This window comes from Daucus carota, chromosome 1 (genome assembly GCF_001625215.2).
Source record: "Daucus carota subsp. sativus chromosome 1, DH1 v3.0, whole genome shotgun sequence".
NCBI classification, from domain to species: domain Eukaryota; kingdom Viridiplantae; phylum Streptophyta; class Magnoliopsida; order Apiales; family Apiaceae; genus Daucus; species Daucus carota.
In genome coordinates, this window is record NC_030381.2 from 17,676,388 (window position 1) to 17,687,792 (window position 11,405).

At 34.3% G+C, this 11,405-nt stretch overlaps 1 protein-coding gene across 1 annotated transcript; it reads right to left on the minus strand.

Annotated features, from left to right (window-relative positions):
* Positions 1 to 7,416: 7,416 nt before the first annotated feature.
* Positions 7,417 to 10,005, minus strand: LOC135147042 (uncharacterized). The gene has a single exon (XM_064079316.1). The coding sequence runs from the start codon at positions 10,003 to 10,005 to the stop codon at positions 7,417 to 7,419; it is 2,589 nt and encodes an 862-aa protein (XP_063935386.1).
* Positions 10,006 to 11,405: the final 1,400 nt, after the last annotated feature.

Below are 11,405 nucleotides of genomic sequence, written 5' to 3' on the forward strand. Positions count from 1 at the left end.
CATAACAAACAACTAACAGACATTACAAACAGCAGCAAACAACACAACTGAAGCAGATTCTCAGCATGATCACAAAACCAGAAAGCTTCAAGTCTCAACAGGCTTTTCCACAGTCACAAAACCAAGATCCTCAGGCATATCAGTGAGATCAGGAAGGGGTTCAGTTTGAACTCCAGCATCAACCATATCATCAACTAGACTTTCATCAAATAGTCTAGAAATCCTTTCACTAACACCTTCATTTTTACCATCAGTAGAATCCTCTTTGTTCCTATTTTCCAGTTCATTAAGCCTAGCCAGCATTTTCTCTTGATTTTCTTTAAGAACCTTAACCTCAAAGTTTAGAGTCTTAATCTCTAACATGTTTTCCAGATTATTCTGAGGTGGAGGGATCTTAAGCAACACAGCAGGGGCTAGCTTAATTCTAACAGCAGGAACAGGATTACATTCACTTAAAGGAACTTGATTTCTAACCAAACCAGCCATATTCAAGTACTCTACTCTTTCTGCTAATATTCTAGGCAAAGGGATGTGATAAAGCTCAAATATAGCAGTAAGCAGCAGACCAAATGGCATAAAATCTTCTTGAAACCATAAATCATGTTGAGAAGGATCACATAGCATATATTAAACTCAACTTGATTTGTAACCAACTGGAACATGACTTTAAGATCAACAAAGTCAAAGAAGTGTGCTTCTTTTGGTTTTGGTAAAATATTTGCCCTAATTATAATGGCAACTTGTTGGTAAATAGGTGTAAAGTGCCTAAAATCAATAGCACATTCTTCCTCAAACAAACCAACAGGAACATCAGAATTGCAAAAGAAGCCCACAAACAACTCAAACTCATTCTTTTGAAAAACAAATTTTCAAAAATGTTAATACAAGGCTGAAAAGGAGTTTGTAAACCAAGTTTTAGTGCCCTTGCAAAAGTGTTAACATCCACAAGCATATTTTTCCCATGTACCACAGTGTTGAGCAAAAAGACATCATCAAGACCTTTTTGAACAATCATATTTGCATAAAATTCACCCATCAAATAGGTATGATAGTTTTGACCCCTGTAGAAAACCATATTATCCCATTTTCCAGCCATAAAAATACCATGAACTACCCCTTGTTGAGGAATTAGAGGCATCATCCCAGGTTGCACACTCTTTTTCATTTTCTCTAATTTTTCTAAGTTTATGGGGTTGACTAGAGTGCTCCTAGGGGGAGAGACAGTAGGCTTGGCTATGGGTGCACTCTGAGTGGTATATGGACCACCATATTGAGTGTTAGGGTTTCTAGGGTTTGTGTTTTTGTTTCCAGGGTGTTGGTACAGGTTCTGTGCATGGTTGTGTGCATGGTTAGGCTTCTGTTTCTTATTAAAAGATTTGGAAGGGTGCACATTGTTTCTGTGAACTGGAGAGGAGGGAGCATTTTTGTAATATTTTCTCTCCATATTGTTTAGAAGAGGAAGTGTGTGCAGTGGTTTGTAACTAGGGTTTGGAAGCTTTTGAAAATCCATGCAGGAGTGAGTGCAGAATAGGTTTAGAAAAGTAAAGTTATAAAGTATGCAGTGCAAGAGTATTCTATTTATAGTATAAGTAAGGTGCTGTTTGGATATAATAGTGTAGTACCTTGAGTATAAATTGAATGAAGTGCACTGATTTGAAAAAGTGCATAAGTGTGTGAGTTTTTAGAAAAGTTAGAAGCATTTAATGTTTCCAAACTGATGTCATACTACAAAAGGTGCAGGGGAGACAAGTAGCACACAATTTTGTATAAAATACAACTTCCAAGGCTTAGGGTCAAATCAAGTAAAGAAATGAGCATGTACTTATACTCAAAGAGTTGAAACACTCTATATGATTGATTGACAAGGGTCTGGTCAGCTCAAATGCCAAGGGGGAGTTTCTATTTATACAAATCACATACACCAGCCAAGCAAGCATACATATACAAGCATATATACACCAGAAAGCATTCATTTTATATCCTAAAACTAAGTGGCCGTGGCATATCAGTGATCCAGATACCAAGGAACTCAAGGGGTTCCCGGGCCAGGTCTTAATATGAGGGCTTTGTGTGTGTGTGTGTCTTATTTCTAAATAAAGACAAGTTGCACATGTATACATACATATATATATAAACTAATGGTGCACATGAATACACATAAAGGCCACGTCACTGCCAAGTATCACATACCAGACAACAATTCAACACTGCAATAAAATATTCATGACAACTGACTTAGCATATAAGCAAATATACATATATATATCAGTCAAGACAGCCACAAACACATCACATATCACCAAATTTCAACATCCAGCAGTCAAAATAATAAAAAATTCGAGAGTTTAGAGATTACCAGTGCACAAGGCTTCGGTGACTTCTTGGGACTTACCTAATCCACACAATTTCGAACTGATTTTTAAACTTCAAAAATTCAAAGCGCCAAAATCCAATTCATATCCAAAATCTTTTCGCCAATTAGCCAGGTAAGTCTTTATACCTGCAAACACTTAATAATCGTGTCAGTAAGACAAAAAAAAACAAATAAAAGATTAGGGTTTTGAAATATACCTGAGCTCGAGGTCGATATTCACTCGAGACTTACCTACATATATAGATCGAAGCCTCACTCATATAATACATAAGTCACGCGCTCGAACTCTATGAACCCATATCTGACTATGGAGAGTCACTTTAGACAAGCCACAAGCAAGCCGATTTAGCCATAAACCTGCGAACACAACTCAAGAATCTATCAAATTAACCCAGAAAACAACGATTCAAAATCTAGGGTTTCGAACACAATCGAACAAATTTGGGGGTTTTGAAATATAGCACTGAAACCACAAAAACATCAGTGTATAAAGTGATTTTAAGGCGAGAAACACTCGATTTAAAAGTGAAAATCAAATCGGCGCTTAAACTCAATCACCGAAATTAGGGTTTTTGAAAATCGATCTTAAAAACGTGTTTTGAAAACATTTTTAGGCTTAAAAACAATGTAGATTTCATCAGTAACCTCAGACATCAATTGATCGATGTCGAGATTGGGTGATGAGATCGCATTCTTGTACCAAACCCAACATGCAAGTCGATTCGAACTCAAAAACGATGAGATAAATCGAGAGGAAGTAGTATCTGAGGAGAAATCGAGTTTCCGATGAAGAAAACGAGCGAAAAAGATCGGAAACATGTTAGGGTTTTCAGAGAGAACGAGAGAGACGAAAGAGACTCGAGAGAGGCTGCGAGAAGAGGCGGTGATAAAATGATGTAAGCAGCTGTAATTTTTTTTTTATATTTATGAAAACCAACGGCTCAGATCATCCAAACCGTTTAGATGAATGGCTGAGATTAAACCAGATAAGTTGGGTCGGGTTTGACTCATATAAATGGGTATTGACCCGATTTTAAAACAGATTTTTGTGAAAAAAAATGTTTTTCGAAAATGTTTTATAAATACATAAATAATTTTGAAAATCGAAAGTAATTTTTCCAACATTTGAAAATAATAACTGGATTATTTTTGAAAAGAATTGTCCAAAATAAATTATTTTAGTGAGTTGGACAATATTTCATATTTATGAGACTATCTCAGTTAGACTTTCGAAATAGCTTTAAATATGAAAATATTAATTCAAAATTTTGTTTGAATATTTTAATACTATTTTGTCCATTACAAGGTGTAAAATATTTGAGCATAAATGGACAAGTAAGAGATTTTCAAATATTCGAGATTTGAGATTAATTCTCTTGAATTAAATTCTCGAAATATTTAAATATTCATAAGTCATAAATTATCCTCAAGATTTGATTACTTGAATAAATTGGATAATATATAAACAAATATTTGATTAATATTTATTTCCACTAAATCATGTATGTGAATATGATTTATTAACTTAGATATAAGTTTGTCCGTGGATAATATATCATTGATGTGTGAGGACAAAAGTATATTCATATTCGCACAGAAATGTATTTTCTCTTTTTAAAGAGATTTTGTCCACATAAATGAAATTTATAGTAGTTTTGATGGACAAAAATATTAATGTTATAAATATAATTAATTTTGGCATAATATTTCATGAATAATTCTCATACTTAGATATCTCACAAATATTACTATTTGCTTGTACAATGAATATAATTATAATTATGAACTCCCAAATTTTGACTCAGAAAAATCCGATCAATAAATTTCTTTATTGACAAATCTGAACTTTTAGAGTATACTTGAAAGATCCGAATTAATAATCATATTTAAAGTACATGAAATATCTGAAATAATGAGCATTACTCATTTATTATTTTATAATAAATTTTGCCAAAATATTATTTAGCCGGTTCCAACATTCCTAAATCCAATCGTAATTTAGCGAATCTTTCGGAACTTAATGGCTTAGTGAAAATGTCAGCTATATTAAACTCAGTTTCAACATGAGTCATTTTTATGTCGCCTTTATTGACATGATCACGTAAAAAATGATGTCGGATATCTATGTGTTTTGACCTTGAGTGCAGTACAGGATTTTTACTTAAATCAATAGCACTTGTATTGTCACATAGAATTGACACAACATCAAATTTAATATTGTAATCTGCCAAAGTTTGTTTCATCCATAATATTTGAGCACAACACTTTGCGGCAGCAATATATTCAGCTTCCGTAGTGGATATAGATACGGAATTTTGTTTCTTTGAAAACCACGAAACTAAACATCCACCAAGGAACTGACACGTACCACTAGTACTTTTTCTGTCTACCAAATGTCCGGCATAATCTGAATCAGAAAAACATACTAGGTTAAATGGTACACCTTTTGGATACCAAAGGCCAAGGTCAACGGTGCCTTTTAAATATCGCAAAATTCTTTTTACGGCGGATAAATGAGATTCCTTAGGGGCAACTTGGAATCTTGCACATTTACAAACACTATATTGAATATAGGGTCGGCTAGCAGTTATATATAATAAACTTCCGATCATTCCACGATATTTCTTAGTGTCAACGGGTATTCCTTTAGGATCTTCCGTTAATTTATCCGATAAAGACATAGGAGTAGAAATGGGTTTAGCATTTTCCATTTCAAATTTCTTGAGCATTTCTTTACAATATTTTGATTGTGAGATATGAATGCCCTCATTGGATTGCTTTATTTGCAAACCCAAAAAGAAATTTAATTCTCCCATCATACTCATTTCGAATTCCTTACTCATATTTTCAGAGAATTCCTTGCAGAGATTATCATTTGTTGATCCAAAAATGATATCGTCTACGTATATTTGGACAAGTAATATATCATCTTTTTCTTGTCTCGTAAATAAGGTTTTATCGGCAGTTCCCATCTTAAAATTATTTTCTAATAGGAATTTGCTTAACCTTTCATACCAAGCTCTTGGAGCTTGTTTTAATCCATATAGAGCCTTGTATAATTTATATACATACTCTGGATTAACAGAATCTTCAAAACCGGGCGGTTGTTTTACATAAACTTCTTCTTCAAGAATCCCGTTTAAGAAGGCGGATTTAACATCCATTTGATATACTTTGAAACCTTTATGACACGCAAATGCTAAAAACATTCGAATTGATTCTATTCGTGCCACTGGGGCATAGGTTTCATCGAAGTCTATACCTTCCATTTGAGTATATCCTTGAGCGACTAATCTCGCTTTATTACGAACTATCGTTCCATTTTCATCAAGTTTATTTCTAAATACCCATTTAGTTCCAATTATGGAAGTATCTTCGGGTTTTGGAACGAGTTCCCATACTTTACTTCGAGTGAATTGGTTTAATTCATCTTGCATTGCAGAAATCCAATCCTCGTCAAGTAAAGCTTCTTTAGCAGTCTTAGGTTCTATTTGAGATAGAAAACTAAGATGATTCACAACGTTTTGAACTTGTGAACGTGTTTGAACTCCTTTACTTAAATCACCCAAAACATTATCTAATGGATGACTCCTTATTATAGGAATTTCTTTAGGGAGTTCTTCATCTTGATTTAACAATTCTAATGGATTATTAGGAGGGGAAATCCCAACGTCCAAATTTTCGAATTGTCGAATAACATCTTCAATCCCATCTTGTTGTGCATCTTCTTTATCAACAAGATCAATATACTTCGAGGGTGGTTTTGCTTCATCGAAAGCAACATTCATAGATTCTTCCACCACAAGAGTTTTGAGATTGAATACTCGGTATGCTTTACTATTAGTTGAATAACCGAGAAATATACCTTCGCTTGATTTAGGATCAAACTTTGTAAGGTAATCTTTAGAGTTTAGAATAAAGCATTTACATCCAAAAACTCTAAAATAACTAAGTTTAGGAGTTTTGCCAAAATAAAGCTCATATGGAGTCTTTTGAGTTATAGGGCGTAACAAAACTCTATTTAGTATATGACAAGCAGTAGACATAGCTTCGGCCCAAAAATATTTAGGACGACGATATTCATTAAGCATAGTACTTGCCATTTCTTGTAATGTTCTATTTTTCCTTTCAACAACTCCGTTTGATTGAGGAGTATAGGGAGCGGAAAAATTATGAGTAATTCCATTTTCTTCACAAAATTCAGTGAAGTTAGAATTTTCAAATTCTTTACCATGATCAGTTCTTATGTAGACTATGGTATTGTTTTGCTGATTTTGAATCTTTTTGCACAAGGACGAGAAAGATTCGAAAGCATCACTTTTGGCTTTGAGAAATTCCGTCCACGTATATCGTGAAAAATCATCAACAATAACCAAAGTATAAGAACATCCTCCGAGACTTTGTACGGGTACAGGACCAACTAAGTCCATATGTAATAGCTCGAGAGGTCTAGAGGTAGATACCATGAATTTAGATTTGTGAGATGCCCTTATTTGCTTGCCAATTTCACAAGCCTCACAAGTATGATCTTTTTGATAATTCAACTTTGGTATACCTCGAACATGATCATTTGTTGATATATTCTTAATCAACTTCATATTAGCATGTCCTAATCTTCGATGCCATAACCATGGGTCATCTTGAGTAGTGATTAGACATACATTATTGTGCTTGCTTATATCACAAGTATACACATTTTTACTACGAGGACAAGTAAGAACTAATTTTCCATCCTTATTAAGAATTGAACAATGAGATGGATAGAAAATTACCTTATAACCATTATCACACAATTGACTTATCGAAAGTAGGTTATACTTGAGTCCCGTAACTAGTTGCACATTGGCAATCTTAAAATGTTCATTTCCAATGTCCCCAATGCCAATAATATTACCTTTGCTGCTATCTCCAAAAGTGACGACTCCAGCGGTTACCTTTTTAATGTCGTTCAAAAGAGATTTATTTCCCGTCATGTGCCTTGAACAACCACTATCGAGGTACCACATGTTTTGCTTAGCAACAAGGCATTCCTACAAAATAAATTAATTAAATTTATAGGTACCCTTTTGTCTTGAGGGTCCTGGGGTTAGTACTTCATAATAAAGATAGGGGTTTGAAGTAGGACGAACATTTCTGGTAGCATATTCATTTCTAGGTGCATTGTTCCTACCTTGATATCTTGAGTTATCATAGTACCGTGTATCTCTCGAATCATATTTGTGAGAATTTGCATATTGATACACATGATTTCTATTATTTGGATAACGCATTGTATTTTGAGAATAAAGATCATAACTTGGTACATGATAATTTCTAGAGGATTGACCATTTGGAAATATGTTGTTCCTTGTATTTCTATATTGAAACGGTATAGGCTTTTGATGATAATTAAATCTTGGTTGCCTTAGCTCATGAGAAACATTTTTGTATGGTACATATTTTTCAACCTTGGGATTTTGTTTTGTTCCTTTACGAACCCATATATGCTTCCCCTTAAATTCACCATTCTTGAATTTGCAACTTTGAACGTCATGTCCATTTTTATTGCAATATGAACACTTTAGTATAGGTGAACTAGAAGCCTTTTGAAAGATTCGTTCCTTTGGTTGAACATTGTTCTTTCTTTGAGCATTTTTATCATATCCCAATCCTTCATGATTATAGGATATTTTAGAATGTACCATTCTATCCAACATTTCATTACCTTTTGTAAATCGTTGAATCGTTCGTTCAAGATCATTTTTGTCATTGATTAAGGCATCAATCTTAGCATTTACGATTCTTTCTTGATCTTTGCATTGTGCTAAGATGTTGGAATGTTCATCCTTGATTTTGCAAGTTTCTATTTTGAACTCTTTTTCTTTTTCTTCAAGGATTTGAGCAATTTCAGTTTCGAGACTATCTTTTAGATAACTCGTAGTTGATCTTTCTTGAGTTAGCGACTCATTTTGGATTTTCAAATTTAATAGATCAACATGAAGCTTTTGAATATTTTCATTTAATTGAAGCTTCTCATCTTTTATTTCTTCCGTTTCTAATATCAAGGCAACGTTCTCAATTTCCAATTTTGTAATTGCATCCTTGGATTTTATAAAGGAATCTTGAAGATTTACCATTTCTTCTTCAAGTTTAATTTTTGATTCCTTTATCCGAGAAAACTCTTTTTGTTGAGTTTGATATATATCTTCAAGCTTTTCTTTCTCGGACCAAGTAGTGAGGAACAATTGATCAAGATAATCATAACGAGTATTTACTTCAACTAATAGCTTGATCAACTCACCTTTTTCCATATTTAATAAATTCAAACTAGAGAGTTTAAGAAAAGGAATATCAACTAAAGTTGGTGAAGAAGAACTTACCTCTTGGTTAGTAGTGGAGATATCCGTTGATGTAGAAGCATCCTCGATTGCCATCAAACATAGATTAACCACTTCTTCACTTGCTTCGGGAGATTCCTCATCTTCACTTAAATCCCAACCGTTTTCGGCCACGAGAATTCGACCCTTAGATAGTTTAGGACATTCTCGTTTATAGTGACCCGGTTGTTTACACTCAAAGCATACATCTTGTGTTTCCTCCGGATTTAGTTCTTTTGGTTTTGGAGGAGTGTAAATATTATTGTTGCTCGTGTTGGCATTATTATAGCCATTCGGACTTTGATTATTTTTGCCTTTATAGCCCGAGTTGGTAGGAAAATTACTCTTATAGTTAGGAGAATAATTTTGAGAGTAATTAGGCCTTCCATTAGAGTTAAAGACTCTTTGTTGATTATTTGATTTAAGGAAGCCTTTTCCGTACCTTTGAGCTTTGCTTTGAAGCACACGACGAAGTTGTCTCGTGAGTAAAGCAATTTCGCTTTCATCAAGATTTTGAATTTCCTCGTTTAAATCTTCGTCATTTTCATCTTCATCGATTAATATGGATTTTAATGCCATATTTTTCTTCTTGTCTTCCACCTTGGGAATTACAATATCCGGAACATTATCTTCCTCGTAAGCACGAAGGTTTCCGAATAGATTATCGATGTGATAGTCATTGAGATTGTGCATCTCTTTAATAGTAGTGACTTTAACTTTCCAACTCGGAGGGAGAGATTTAAGAACCCGACGATTCTTTTCATTTTGAGTATAGTTCTTCCCGAGTTGAGATAATTCATCGATTATACGAGTAAATCTTGTTTCCATATCGATGATATTTTCTCCATCTTGGAGTTTAAAGTTCTCGTATTCTTGGATCAAAGTATCCATTCGAGAATCTTTTATATCCGTAGTACCTTCATAGGTTACCACTAATTTGTTCCACATTTCTTGTGCCGACTTGCAGTTGTTTACTCGTTTATATTCTTTTTCTGCAAGTGCACTTGTGAGAACCATTTCCGCTTTAGCGGCGATATTCATTCTATCTTCTTTTTCATGAGTATACTCACTTACTTTCTTTTCGATAGTAACATCGTCGACAATTTTAGTCGGAATAATAGTACCATCTTCTATGGCCATCCAAACTTTGACTCCTTGAGATCTTGCATATATTCTAAATCTCGTTTTCCAAGTAGCAAAGTTTGTACCATCAAATAGAGGAGGTCTAGAATTTGAGAGACCTTCACTACATCCAATGGCGTTTATATAAGCCATGTCGGATCTACTTTTTCTTGTGCTTGAAATCTCAAATAGCACGTTTAAAAGCAACTGCTCTGATACCAATTGTTAGGTCCGATACGAGGTTAATTAAGCTAGAAGGGGGGGTTGAATAGCTTAATCACCAATTTAAAAATTTATGCGGTGTAATAAAAAGTTTATCGCCTTTTTAAAACTTGTATCGAGAGATGAGCAGTATATATGTGCGGAAGCAAAGAGCAAAGAAAGTAAAGTACCACACACAAGGATTTATCCTGGTTCGCGGTGGCTAACTCAACCGATGGAGTCCACTCACCCCTACTCCAGTCCCCGAGCTCCTCCCCGGACTCGAGATTTTCTCTACTATAAAGATACTCCTTTACAGTAGGCGGAGAAGCCTTTACAAATATATATCTTGGAGCGTAACTTCCCGTTACCTCCTCACTATAAATGTAAACTTACAAGACTCGTCTTGGAGCGTAACTCCCCGTCACCTCCTCAAAGTCGTTGTACCCCGGGTGTAGTCTTTGAACTTCTAAACTTTTGCGGGTCTTGGACAAAGGTCTTAGGTCTTGGGTCTTTCCTCTTCCTCACGGCGCGAAGACGACTAACTCCCCGTTAGCACGCCTAGGACTTGGGTCTTGAAACGAAGATCACCTCACTTCACTTTTCCTCACTACAAAATTCAGAAAACAATATCTACGACAAATAACTTGGGTTTATAAAAAAGGTTTTGGACTAGAAATGTCTAGGCCGAGTGTAGTAATATTCAACAATGAATATTTATAACTTGTATACTTTTCGAGTGATAAATATTAAATCGAAGTATACGTTATATCTTACTCCAAAAATAAATAATATATGTGTGGAGTAAAAGTATTCTTTCTTTGATAAATATACGATCTTGAAGAATCAAAGAATACTTGTATTTATAAACTCCGTGTAGATCGAATAAATTATATTCGGAGTTTTAAGTCGATTTAGGCTCGATGGCACAAGACTTATATTATTACTTCGTTATATGAAAATACGTCTATTTTCGAAGTAATATAATCGAGAAGACTTTGCTTCTTTTCAATATAACTCTTCTCTTTTATAGTCTTTTGAGACTAAATCAAATCAATTAAAGTTTGTAGAGAGAGTTGAGAGTTTCTTTTAACTTTAGCACAAGCCAATATAAATTCCGCAAAACCAACAATACAATATTTATACACTTATAATAATAACAACTATAAAGTGCAGAAAGTATATAAATACGTATAGTAGGCCTATCCGGTTATTGTTCCCACGGAGCGCTAAAGGGGCTAGTAGGATGTTAACCAGGCAACAATAACAAGTAAAGTTAATTGCGGAAAGTTAGATTAGATTAGTTGGCAAGATAAGTGCTAAATAAACGTTAAAGAAATAACTAACTATTT

Excerpts from the sequence above, each read along its gene's own strand:
- LOC135147042 (XM_064079316.1), bottom strand. The coding sequence starts at position 10,005 with ATGGCTTATATAAACGCCATTGGATGTAGTGAAGGTCTCTCAAATTCT.